Here is a 13,391-nt window from a genome sequence, read left to right as displayed (position 1 = left end):
AAGGGGAAGGAAGATATGTGGTAGATTTTGGAGAGAAAGGGAAAGGGAGTTGCGGCAAGGGAATGGAGAAAATGGGACAGTCTTCCAAGGCAAGGAAAAGGGTAAGAAAGGTGCGGCACCCTCTTTGACTGGGAGTAGGTCTTCTAAAACATTTATTTAAGTGTCCTAAAATAATTAAAGATCCTCCTTGTAGCTGGAAATTAGGTGGTGAAGGATTAGGAAAGGTTAGGACCAAATAAGGTAACTTCGCTAACATTCCTTCTTTATTGCTGCATCATTTACTTCCTTTTCTTGAATTAATTTCTTCATAACTTCAACATAATCCTAGCCTCTTTTGATCTTCAAATTTGTCCATCCACCGTGCTCCATGCATGTGATATTCATTCCAAGCCCAAAATTGCTCCAAAAAGCTCCAAATGCAATTTCTTGCTACTGTAGCCCTTTGGACCTACAAACACACGAAAATAGCTTAAAATACTAAAATAACTAGGAACTAACAACATAAATGCATAAAAACAAGCTAACTAAGTCGCATAAATATGCTTCTATCAACCCTAAGGGTCACCTTGGCAGTAGACTCCATATGCAGCATTAGTAGATGCAACATTAGTAGATGCAACATCAGTCATATGCAGCATCACAACACTCCCCCTCAAGCTGGATCAAGAAGGTTAATCAAGCCAAACTTGCCCATAAAATGATGGAATGGAGCATAGGCAAGAACCTTGGTAAAGAGATCTGCTAGTTGATCATGGTTTCACGTGAAGATGGTCCGAATGACTTGAGTTTCCACTTGCACTCTAACAAAATGACAGTCCACTTCAATATGTTTCATTCTTTCATGGAACACAGGGTTAGCAGTAATGTGCATGGCTGCTTGATTATCACACATAAGAGACATAAGAGTAGTACTAGTAAACCCTAAGTCTGAAAGAAGCCCTTTAAGCCATATAAGTTCACATACAATGGCTGCCATGGCTCGATATTTAGCCTCTACGCTAAAGCGAGCAATGACATGTTGCTTCTTGCTCTTCCAAGTGACAAGATTTCCACCAACAAATGTGTAATAGCCCGTGGTAGATTTCTTATCAAGTGCATTCCCTGCCCAATCTGCATTAGTGTAGCCACTGATGGCAGTGGAATTTTTGTTACGCATGATGATTCCTTGTCCTATCAAACCCTTGAGAAAACGCAGGACTCTCTTAACCATATTAAGATGATCAACCATAGGAGAATGCATAAAGTGGCTTGCCAAGCTCACTGCATATGTAATATCATGACGTGGGACGATGAGATATATAAGTTTGCCCATAATCATTGATAATAGCTCACATCATGCATGGCTTCTCCATCTGTGTTGAGCTTTAGTTTGGAGTCCATGGGAGTGATGGCAGGTTTGCAATCAAGCATTTTTGCTTCCTGAAGAAGATCCAATACATATTTTCGTTGATGTAGAAACAATCCTTTTGAAGAGGCTGCCATTTTAATGCCCAAAAAATACTTCAGCTTTCCCAGGTCTTTGATAGCAAAGGTTTGGCGTAGTGAGAGTTTTAGTGCCTCAATTTCAGCGGCACTATCTCATGTGATGATGAGATCATCCATATAGATAAGCACCACTAATTTCCCACTAGTGCCAGTTCTTACAAACAATGAAGAATCAGCATTACTTCGTAGGAATCCAGCCTTCTCTAGAACTGAACTGAGCTTGGCATACCAAGCTCTTGGAGATTATTTCAATCCATAGATTGCTTTGTGTAGTTTACAAATCATGTTGCCTTTAATACCATCATAACATGGAGGACGCTACATATACACTTCTTCTTGTAACTCTCCGTGAAGGAAATCATTCTTCACATCCATTTGATAAAGAGTCCACCCACAATTGATTGCAACTGAGAGTAGAACCCTCACTGTATTCATCTTGGCCACATGTGCAAATGTTTCCTTGTAATCTACCCTAAAGGTTAGAGTGAACCCTCGAGCAAAAATCCTGGCCTTGTGTCTCTCGATAGAACCATTGGCCTTGAATTTAATCTTGTAAATCCAACGACTTCCAACAGCCTTTTTTCCTAGTGGTAGTTGAACCAAGCTCCAAATTTTATTTTCTTCTAGAGCATGAAGTTCATCTGTCATGGCTTGATTCCATTGTGGGATGAGAGATACCTCTTGAAAGCTTTTAGGTTCACTGTGTTTATCAATTTCACAGAGAAATGCAGCATGAGATGTTGAGAACTCACTAAGGATGATACTTTCATTGATGGGATACCGTAAGGCATAAGTAACATAGTCTTGCAGCCTAATTGGAGGTTTTCTGGTTCGAAGAGGATTTCTTCTAAGCCCTTGAGACTCTGTAGGAGATTGTGAATGCTCAAAATGAGACTCATCGTCTCCCTCATTGGCAAGGATACGATGATCAAAGATTGAATCGGGTTGTATTTCTTCAATATCTGATGTCACAGCAACTGAGCTTTCTTCCAACATTGGATTATTAATTACCGAAGTAAGTGGAAACATTTCAAACAGTTCCTCCCCTTAACCTGCAGTATTTCCTTTATGTGTAAAATAAGGGCAATCTTCTTCAAATTTCATATCCCTTGACACAACACACTTCTTAGTGGCTGGATTATAACACTTGTATCCTTTTTTGGTGGAAGAATACCCCACCAACACACATTTGGCTACCCTAGCATCTAATTTGTCATAGTTCAAGGCTTGAATGTGAACAATGCAAACACATCCAAATACCTTGAAGTGTGTCAAATCAATTTTTCTACCCTTGAGTACTTCATAGGGAGATTTAAACCCTAGCACAAGACTTGGGAGTCAGTTAATGAGGTAAGTGGCAGTAAGGACGCTAATGATCAAAATTTCTTTGGAACATGCATGTGAAGCATAAGAGCACAAGTCTTCTCCAAGAGATCTCTATTTTTTCTCTAGGCTACTCCATTTTGTTAGGGAGTCTCTACACAACTGGTTTGATGTTTTATGCCCTGAGAACTTATGTTTTGAAGCATGTTGTTGGATAGAAATTCGATGCCATTATCTGATCTCAACACCTTAATGTCTGATTGAAATTGAGTTTTAACATGCATATGAAAATCTTTGAAAATAGTTTGGACTTCACTCTTTGATTTCATGAGATACACAAAACTCATTCGAAAGAAGTCATCAACAAATAAGATAAAATACCTAAACCCTCTTATTGATTCAGTTGCTGGTCCCCTATACATCGGTGTTCACCATTTCAAAAAGTTTACTTGTCTTAGACATTGAGTTACCAAAAGGTAGTCTAGTAAACTTAGACAAGATAACTTCAGAGAGGTGAGCTAATCTCTTCTGCCAAAGTTGGTTTTCATCTATGGACTTTGATTGAGCTTGAGGAGCCTGAGTAAAACAGGCGTTCTCTCACAGGTTGTAAAGTCCATTTATGAAGACCACTTCACCAATCATCTTCATGGTGAGAACATCCTGAAACATCACTTTATTTGGTGAGAAAATGGCACGGCGGTTTAGGGTGTTTGTGATCTTTCCAATTGACAGAAGTTGGAAAAGAAAGGTTGGTACATATAAGGCAATGGAAGGTGTTTTGTGTGAGCATAAGTTGATTTCTCCTTTTCCCAAAACTAAAACAATTTTTCCATTTGCAATAGACGCATGTGAGGGATTTGAAAAATGTTTAAAATGATGCAAATTTGTGATTTTGTTTATCATATGATCTGTGGCTCCTGAATCAATTATCCAACAATCATTTTCAGTACTAGTTAACAAGGCAATAATGAATGCTTTGAGTATACCTAGTGCTTCATCCTGTGAAACTTTCTCATTTCCAACAAGAAAGCCGGCAAATTGTCCTAACATGGCTACATGGTTGTTCTCTTCATTTCCTTGAGCTTACGAACCTCCTCCGTGTCCCTTGCTTTGAAGATAAGCTGCAAACTCATTGATAAGAGACAATGGATTGGCAATGAACTCCATGGATCCTTATGAGACAAGAGAGGGATGAGCATTAGCAATTTGGGCCTTGTACTAAGGTTGAAATTGCTATGAGGACCTTGGTATCATTTTTTCATCTTTGCTAAACTTAGGCTTAAGTTTAGGATGAAGTTCCCAACACTTGTCTTCCACATGACCAACGCCATTGCAATATTTGCATTTCAAGTGTGGATTTCTACCCTTGTACACCTTAGCCTCTGAGGTCTTGTAATTTAAGGCATATGCCCAAGTCTCAGTCAATCTCGAGTTGTGCTCAGCATTCATCACTTTCTTCCTTACTTCTTCTCGTTGGATAGTTGCACATACATTATTGAAGGTGGGAAGCTTTTGACTCATCAAGACGTGACTCCATAAAATCTCGTACTCGGAGTTTAAACTCCTCAACATCTGGTAGATTCTGTCTTCCTCGGCTTATTTTAGGAGAATGGTAGGATTTGTGGTATGTGGAAGGTATACATCCAACTCATTCCATATAGCCTTGAGGTGTCCAAGGTGTTAAACAAATGTTTTCCCTTCTTGTAGGGCACTGGCAATGTCCTTCTTAAGTTGAAAGACACGTGCATAGTTGTTTTGATTTCCATACATATCCTGCAAAGCTTTCCAAAGCTCACATGAAGAATTGCAGTAGCTAAAATCTCAGCAACATGTTTCTCCATAGTGTTGAACAACAAGGACATGACAAGTTGATCCTTGCAAAGCCATGTACCATATGTAAAGGAAGAGATGTCTGGAGCTTCCACACTTCCATTTACAAACCCTAATGTCCCTTTGCCTCCGAGGGCAAGAGACACAACTCAAGACCAAGGGAGATAATTAAACTCGTTCATGAGAACTAAACATAAACGTTGATTGGTGTTAACCTCGACATCTGAGAAATTAGAAGGAAAGGTATGCGAGATGTCACCCTCCATGTTTACTGAATCTTCTTCAGCCATGGCTTAAGATTGAAGGAAAGATGCAGCAGAAAAAATGGCCAGAGCCAGGTTACAAAATCTGCTCTGATACCATGTAGATTTTCTAGTTTAAAGTTTCAATGTATATTTCATATGTGTTTGTACAAGAGTGAGACCAGGTATATATGAGAAGAGAGAGGGAAAAGAAAAGAGATAGGAAGGATGGTTGCAGCAAGCAGCCGACAAGAAAGAAGAAGGCGTGTTGCCTACCTAATCTAAACCTTACACAAAGACATTACCCCAATCAGTCTCCTCCCTTAAATCAAGGGAAAGGTGATTTACATACTCTTACCTTAAAGATTACAATGAGCCATACCCTAGAGATTTACCCTAGGGGTCACCTTGGTAGTAGACTCCATATGCAGCATCAGTCATATGCAGCATCAGTCATATGCAGCATCATAACAAGTTTACTACTAATCTGTCATATTCGAAGCGGTGCATTTGCTTGTCTAATGAATCGTATTCTTACCATAGTACAGATTGGTATTTCCGTTTTTATATATGAATCATGATTCATCATTATGATATTAATCTTGGTGCATGCTGACAATTAATTGTTTAGTTATCTCTTTGTTTAACAAACCAATTTCAATGTTATATTATTTGGCAATTTTAATTTACCAAAGAATGCGCACACAGATTTGAAGGAATGTATTTCGAACAATTGATTGCAATTTTCATGTTAAACCTTTTGTGCAAATTGGTTTCTGGAATAAAACAAAGTGGTAGAACGGTTTGACAATTCAAACCGTATGTCATCAGGCATATGTTTAATTATCTAAATATAAATCACAACGTTTGCCCAAATTGGTTACTGATTGGTGAAAGGATGTGGTAGGCTGGAAATTACATCTTTCCAGCCAAGCCTAAAAGGGAACGGCTATGACTGTTCAAATCCGAACAAATGCATGAAAGACTAAACATATGCCATCTTTCCAAAAATGTTGAAAAGGCATGATGACTTATAGGTATTTTGTCAGTAACTATATTGAGTTACAGAGATGTGGTTATGACTTGATCTTTTTCAGACTAACGAAAGAGATCAATGGTGTCTATGAATGGCATTAGTTTGCAGTTGGCAATCACGTCTTCATGCTAAAGGCGTAAATGGTGTATCTTTTGCATTTAAAATGAAAAGATATGTTAATTGGTAAAACAACCAAACACATATGTTGGATTACATGAATTGTACCATGAGTCACAACTAATTTTGCCTCTTTGTGATTTCATGTGAAATATGTTTTTAGTGTTCACAAGAAAATTTACTTCACACAACAACTTGCATTTCTAATTGATAGAATACATTCTCAAACATGATCCGTTGGAATGAGTTGTATTCAAATGAAATGGTATATAATCCTAGGAGAACTGGACACACACCTTTTGGTGTAGTCAGAACTCATTATTATACTGTAACAAATATGCATGTTAAACTCATTTTGCATGAGTTATTCAACTCTGGAAGATGACGATTGGATTGTGGGGGGCAAGGTCTATTTGAAAGACTTAAAGCACTTTATAGATGAGTCTTTAACAATGAAAACTTTGAAAGTTATCAAGACAGAGCCCTAACAGGTGAAGATAGATATGATATAGAAAGTCTATTTTCATTGGCTTTCTTCTCAAGTATGATGTATGATGAAAGAGTTACTAATAACATTAAAGCAACCACAATGCGTGTGAAATGTGGGGGAGTGACTTAGCTATCCTTGAGATTATATGTCAACTTAAGAAGTCTGAAAAAAGAAAAAAAAATGCTTCTAGAAAGAGAGAGAAAAAAATTATAGCTCTTACAATGGTATAGGAAAATTAAGGCCTATATTCAAAGGGAGTTGACATTCCTTGGCGGGGATTCTAGTGAGGTGTGAATGCCTAAAGCGAGAGAGAGAGAGAGAGAAAGAGAGAGAGAGTTGTTCCTTACTTCTTAAAGTGGAAAATGTGATCGATTTAATGATAGCATTAAAAGAAACTACAATTATGAAAAAATTGTGGGGGTTGGTTAAAAGTAATTTGCTAATTGAACGACTTTTAAGATGTCATCTCTTGTAATGGGTAATTGTTTAAGGTATGGCAAGGTTAGAGACCTTCTTAAAAATACCTTAAATGTGGGGGAGTTTACCCAAGTGCTTAGTGTTAGCAAATTAGTTAGTAATTAAGTCCTAATATAATTTTGAGGACTTGACATTTCAAACAATGTCAAACAACTACTCACGTATGAAATATAATTTCATAAGATGGATTGTGCACACCTTTAATGATAGTCAACCTAGTGGTGGATCCAATTATTAAAGGTTAAACTAGAGAGTAAGTTTATCATCGAGGGGAATGAGGCTAAAGCCAACATAACTAATGAATCAGCCGAGCAGAAACCTAACTTAGATGGTTGGAGATCCCATGGTCTAAGTTCAATAGGCAAACTGGTTGGGCATGATTCTAAGAAATTAACACACTATATCCCTCATTCCTATGTTGGAAGAAGTGTGTTGTCTGTAGAAGTTTTAGAATGTATATTTATACTTAATGACAGTTATATCTTATAAATAAGAGGAATATTGCAGAGTATTCTTAATCAGTGGTCACCTATGTGAGAGTAAAAGTGGGTCGCTTCTATGAGTATGAGATGGCTAAATTTACTGATGAGGTGAACAGTTCAAGATTCCATATCCACTATGTCACCAAGTAAATCTAATAAGTATTCATAGGGCTGGAAAAAATTTCCAAAATTCCCAAACCAAACCGAAAAAATCCCGAACCCAAACCGAAAAATCCCAAACCAAAACCATCCCGAAATTCGGTAATCCCGTCCCGAAAAATACCGAAGTATTCGGTATGGGATTGGTTTTTCAAATCTTATTTTTTTGGTATTCCCGAAATCCCGAAACCTTTTGTTGGTTTAGAGGGTTTTTGGCTTTCGGTCCGTTCCTCTAGGCTCTAGCAATAGCTATCTTCTTCACTTTTTTATTTTTTTATTCTCCTTTCTGCCATCTTCACCTACCATTCATTACCTTTCTTTTTTTATTTATTGATATAGCATGACTGTTTGCCATTCTTCACGGACCATTCATTATCTCTTCTCTCCCTCCACCGACTCCCTCAAATGCACAGCCCAAGGCTTCCTAATCCTTTCTCAATCTTAAAAAAAAAACTGAGTGTTACTCTATAGCTTCTCTTTCTTTTTTTATCTTGTTTCAGATCCAGAAAGCTTCACGAATTTAGGATTGTAGCTTATCTTTCTTCTTTTTTCTTGTTTCAGATCCAAAAAGCTCACACATCGATGTCATGGCATCAGAATTCTACGAAGCGGCGCCATCGCTGCAAAGCAGAGTAGCCCTCCGATGGCGATTTCGTTCGGCAAAACATGGAAAAGCTCACACATCGACGGGGATGGGTACTTGATTATGTTCGATGCACGTCGCATAGCTCTCCGACTGCCGAAGACAGCAAAGACAAACCCAGGAACGAGAGGGATGGAAATGGGGGTGGGGAGGTCGACAAATCTGGGACGAGGTGTGGCCGTGTGGGCTTGCAGGGGAGTGGGAGGTCCATGAATCTCTGATTTTAAATTGTAGTTTTAAATTTTGATGTAGGTTCGGTTTGGTTTTGGAAAATCCCGAAATACCGAAAATATTTCGGGAATCCCGAACCTCAGGAATACCGAAATATTGGTTTGGGATCGGTCCTCAGATTTTCGTCTCGAAAATAAACGGTTTAAGACTTGATATGCAGTTTTCGGTTCGGTATCCCATACCGAACCAGCCCTAAGTATTCAGTAGGGTAGGTTTATGTCTAAAAGACACCTCTCTCAAATTCTTCTTAATTTTTCATTCATGTGGGGGATTGCTGAAAATTATATATTATAATTAATATTATAATATTTAATTTTTGTATGAATGAAAAATAAGAGTCATGTGTCATAGTTGAATTCAAATTTTTTACTTATGCACGTATGAAATAGGTTCATTCCCACTCACATGTACACTCTTGAATTTAGATACTTTAAGGTTTAAATTTATTCACACTTTTTCCACCTCACTACAATTTATAACTTCGTCACCTTCCGAGTGGCGACCAGCACAGCTCGATTCAAAGTCTAGGTGGATATTTCAGGTCAGGGTGTGTCAAAACCTTTTTTTGGTTATCGTGAAGAATTTAGGATTATGGGCATCATTTTTGCTTTGATAATATCTATGACATTAGTCGCACTCATAGCAATGTAATAACTCATTATGCATGATCATAGACTCGTTTAGAAGTCCTTTAAAAATAACTAAAATCGCTTTTCGTGAAACTGATTTTGGGTTCTAAAAGCAGTTTAAATGTTTTTTTTTGAAATAAGCATAAGATATATACTTATTGCATGAATCACTTATCCACTTAAATTCTTACTAAGAATTAGTTTCAAAAATAATTTCACAAAAAATGATTTTAATCAATTTAGAGCACGTCCGACCCAGCACATTGTCCATGTGACGCTAGACGGGGATATGGGAATATGCTAAATCTTGGATCTGTACAGGTACACTGCCAAAACAGTGTGGTCAATCACCCCTTGATTCTTTTAACTTCAGCTGTCACATGTGTCATTCTATTCAATTATTAACTAATCTGGGGCTTTGAATATTTTACCCTCTTTCCTAATCTTCTCTCTCACTAAGCACCCAACTAAAAAGGTAAAGGGCGAATCCATCCCTCAACCTTTTTCTCTTAGTATAAAGACGAAATGGAAATTTACAGCGCCTCAGCCTCTGTTCTTCCACTTCACCTACCTCTTGGATCCCACTTTCCAATTCACCCAAATGCACCGCCTGATTCGCAAACTCCGGCCTCGCCTCCTCTCGTGGCTCCGCCGATCTCGGTCGGGTACTTCAAATTTTTACCTTCTACTCATTTGTTTTCAAGTAATTGTTACTCTCTTCACCATGGATTTTTGTTGGGCTTGTAAACAGTGTGGGATTTTCTTATCCGTTTAATGTCGTCGGATTTATGTAGTTTGTCGGAATTCGGAGTTTAATTTGCTCAATTCGACGTTGGTTTGTTTTGGTTTTGATGATGTTGGTTGAACTGTCTTGGAGCTGTTAGCTGTTACTCTGTTTTGGTCTTCAGGACTGTTGTGTCCCAGATTTCTATCTGAATATTGAGATTTTGAGGAATTTGTTCGTTTCGTAGATTCTATTAATTTTGTAGGTCCACTGTGTTAGAATCTGAGGATTTGCTCTTAAAACTGGCCAATTAAGGAAGGATTTTTTAAGCAATTTGGCTTGTTATATTTTCTTGGTTTGAATGTGATATACTGAAGCAGATTTTTACGTTTTGAGTAATGCTACAGAGACTAAATTTGTAGGCTAAATTTTTCAAACTAAATGAAATGGAAGTTAATGATTGGATTATGACTTAAACATTGATAAACGTGCTCATTCTTATTGTTGACTCAACATTTAGTTTGCAAATTTTGTCTGCAAATTTAGTCTCCGTTGCATTACCCATACGTTTTTGTTTCATTACGGTCTGTAAAAATTGTGAAAAGTTTAACTTGGCTCTTTGATTGAGCTAAACCTGTCTTCAGAGGCTTCTTTTTGCTTTTGTATGTACTAATTAGCCAAGTTAAATATCTGTCGAAAAGCTTGTTGAACATTAATGCAGAAATCATCTCTGCTATGCATGTGAGCAACTTCATGTTTAGTGAAGTATTCTTACTGAAGTAAATTTCGGTTGATCCTCATGTAACTTCTATTGTTACATTTGATAAACAAAGACTGAGTTTTGGGAAACTTTTAAAGCGACTGATTATGGATTAAGAAACATGTCCTTTAATACTATACGATTCACTGAGTTTCGGATTAAATAGAGGTAATTTGGATAGGGTCTGTGTTTCCCTTAATTTCTCTCTCTCAAGATTGGGCCTGCACGATCACCTCACTCTGCACCAATTCCCCATAGTTACAATGTATTTCTAGTTTCTCTTCACTTGTAACTCTTCAAAGTTCAGACTAATTATTATGAGGCAATGGCTTGGATTTTGACTCCTAATATAACCTGGATATCTTAGTGAATTGAAAAAGGAAACTGAATTCAATTTGTGTTCCAATTACGCGTGGTTAAATAAATTTTTATCAGACCTCTCTTATATGTTCTTATTTTCAGGCCAAATATTATTTATGAAGCGTTTTCCTTACAAGGATATAAAGAGAGCAACGGATGGTTTTGAGACGATCATGTATACCAATTCTCATATAGCTGCTTATAAGGCCAGATTTCATGATGGTGGAGTTGTATTGATAAAAGAAATTAGAGACTATGATCAAGGAAAAGATGTCTTCTACAGAGAAGTGCAACTCTTGGGGTGCTTGCATCATCGTCACCTTCTTGCTCTCAGGGGATTCTCTACTGGACATAGACGGTCTGATGCTCAACTCGTTTCATTTTGTCGCTTTCTTTCATTAATTTCCACCAACGCACCCTTATAAATGGCCACCATTTGAGAATGGAGGAAACTATATGATTTTGTTTTTGCCTAGGATATATGCTGCAGTAAGTTTAGAGGCTGGGAAAGAGGCCGTTTTGCAAAATGAAATTAATTACCCTTTCCGATGTGCATTTTCCAGGGATGTTAAAGTGTTGGTTTCTTTTGAGTGAGCTCAAGATTTTTTGCCATCCCCCCCCCCCCCCCCACACACACAGTGTTGGTTTCTTTTGAGTGAGCTCAAGGTTTTTTGCCATTCCTCCACCCACCCACCTCCCCCTGGGTGCTTTGTGTATTGGTCCTTTTCTTGAACTGTTTGGTGTGGTTTTTCAAGGTCTTGTTAATTTCCTGAATTCTATATTTAACGTGAAAGTGGAAGATAAACCTTTAAGGAAATACATTGACGTTCGTTCAAGATCGTTTTTCTGGATTGACAATAGAACTAGTCATACGACCATTTGGTACCTTTGCCGTTGTCGAAATTATCTGTTGCTCTCAATTTTTTTATTTGACATATCTATCGTTTGTTTTCTCAGGTTCCTAGTGTTTGACAACATAGAAAGGGGGAGCTTGAAGGAGCATCTTAATGGTAACATTCCAAGCAGAATTTTGTGTATGTGTGCATCTGTGCAAAATTTGATTCTCTCTTTATTGTTGGCAGATCCCATTAGAACTCCCTTGAATTGGAGGACACGGCTACAAATAGCCATTGGTGTCGTGGCTGCATTGGTATTTTACATCTTAACGCCACAAACATTTACTGCATAATTTGATTTCATGCATCAAGTCACCATAAGATTGTAGCAGTATCGTTTTCCACTTTAAAGCAGGATACTAATCCACTGCTGTTCTTATATCTCAACCAATCCAAGAAATTTGTAAAGTTCTATGGTTCTTTTGTGTCGATAAAGTACCTGAATTACTCATATATTTACGTGTTGGAAGTTCCTCTATGTGCATTGCCAGCCAGAGGAGTTTAGCTTACAGCGTTCTAGAATTTCAATGCAGGAGTACTTGCTTCTCTTCAATGAACCTCCAATGTATCACGTCTCCATTAACTCAAGTAGCATCATGCTAGATGAAAACTTTAATGCAAAGGTGAGGACTCCGTTGGATTCGGATCTACTAGGTGTAAGAAGGTTACTGCTGTCGACTTTGTCAAACTTCATATGATCTCTGTTTTTCTGATCACAGCTTTCAGACGTCGGGCTTCAAAGTTCTGGTGAAAGTTATGTCACAGTACCACATACCTCATGCCCGAAAGGTTGATTCTCTTGACCCTAACCCTCAAAAATACTTGCTGCAGTCCTCATATTCTTCCCCTTTCATGCAGATTGCATGGGTCAGGAATGCGGTAACATAATGTTCCAGCTTGGGGTGCTGATCCTGGAGCTCATCACCGGTCAATCATCAGAAAACGGGGGAGCAAATCTAGTTCAATGGATCCGAGAGTCTCGCTTCTGCAGTTCTATTCACAAAATGCTAGATCCTGATCTAGGCAGCAGTTACGATTCTAGGGAGCTCAAAAGTCTTCTAGCTGTGGCAAAGTTATGTGTTAGATGTGGGGATAAGCCAAAGGCTTCTATGCAGCAAATTCTTCGGTATCTCCGTAAAAAGATCGAAATTCCACGAGACTAGTTTTTGTACTGAATTTATTATCATTTCATACGAAAATTTTCATATTTTATGAAACCAATATTTGATTGTTTCGTGGAGAGTTCGTACTCTCCAGGTTTGATATTTCTGCTTTCTGCCTTGTGGATGAACGACTATCTAATTTATTTTGAAATATATAAATAAATTAATAGAGAGGTCGCACTTGGTGCGATGGCAAGTGCTTTCGTCCATGAACGGTAGGTCTCGGGTTCGAGACTTGGGAGCAGCCTCTTCATAAATGGGGGTAAGGCTAGCCGACATTCACCTCTCCCAGACCCTGCGTAAAGCGGGAGCCTTGTGCACTGGGTACGACGATATAAATAAAT

General features: G+C 38.1%; 1 protein-coding gene and 1 long non-coding RNA gene across 3 annotated transcripts in view; both read left to right on the top strand.

Moving 5' to 3' along the window:
- The window catches only part of LOC126615130 (uncharacterized), a 61,690-nt gene that overhangs the window by 17,450 nt on the left and 30,849 nt on the right, over window positions 1-13,391 (top strand). The gene's annotated exons all lie outside the window — the stretch shown is intronic.
- LOC126615127 (probable receptor-like protein kinase At1g49730) lies at window positions 9,355-13,114 on the top strand. 2 transcript variants are annotated; one of them, XM_050282880.1, is made up of 7 exons: window positions 9,355-9,804; window positions 11,091-11,346; window positions 11,946-11,998; window positions 12,071-12,138; window positions 12,418-12,507; window positions 12,604-12,673; window positions 12,743-13,114. In XM_050282880.1, exons 2-7 carry the CDS (start codon window positions 11,105-11,107, stop codon window positions 13,045-13,047), a joined length of 828 nt encoding a protein of 275 aa, XP_050138837.1. In that variant the 5' UTR covers window positions 9,355-9,804; window positions 11,091-11,104; the 3' UTR covers window positions 13,048-13,114. The 2 variants fall into 2 exon arrangements, with proteins under 2 accessions (XP_050138837.1, XP_050138836.1); XM_050282879.1 differs by having other exon boundaries at window positions 9,355-9,809.

This window comes from Malus sylvestris, chromosome 3 (assembly GCF_916048215.2).
Source record: "Malus sylvestris chromosome 3, drMalSylv7.2, whole genome shotgun sequence".
NCBI lineage: Eukaryota > Viridiplantae > Streptophyta > Magnoliopsida > Rosales > Rosaceae > Malus > Malus sylvestris.
Note: the sequence above shows the minus strand (reverse complement) of the source record. Positions and strands in the feature narration are given on the sequence as shown.

Coding starts and splice junctions, on each gene's coding strand:
- LOC126615127 (XM_050282879.1), top strand. CDS start 9,746: ATGCACCGCCTGATTCGCAAACTCCGGCCTCGCCTCCTCTCGTGGCTC. Junction 12,139..12,417: donor TTGGTGTCGTGGCTGCATTG/GTATTTTACATC, acceptor ATTTCAATGCAG/GAGTACTTGCTTCTCTTCAA. Junction 12,674..12,742: donor ACATACCTCATGCCCGAAAG/GTTGATTCTCTT, acceptor CCTTTCATGCAG/ATTGCATGGGTCAGGAATGC.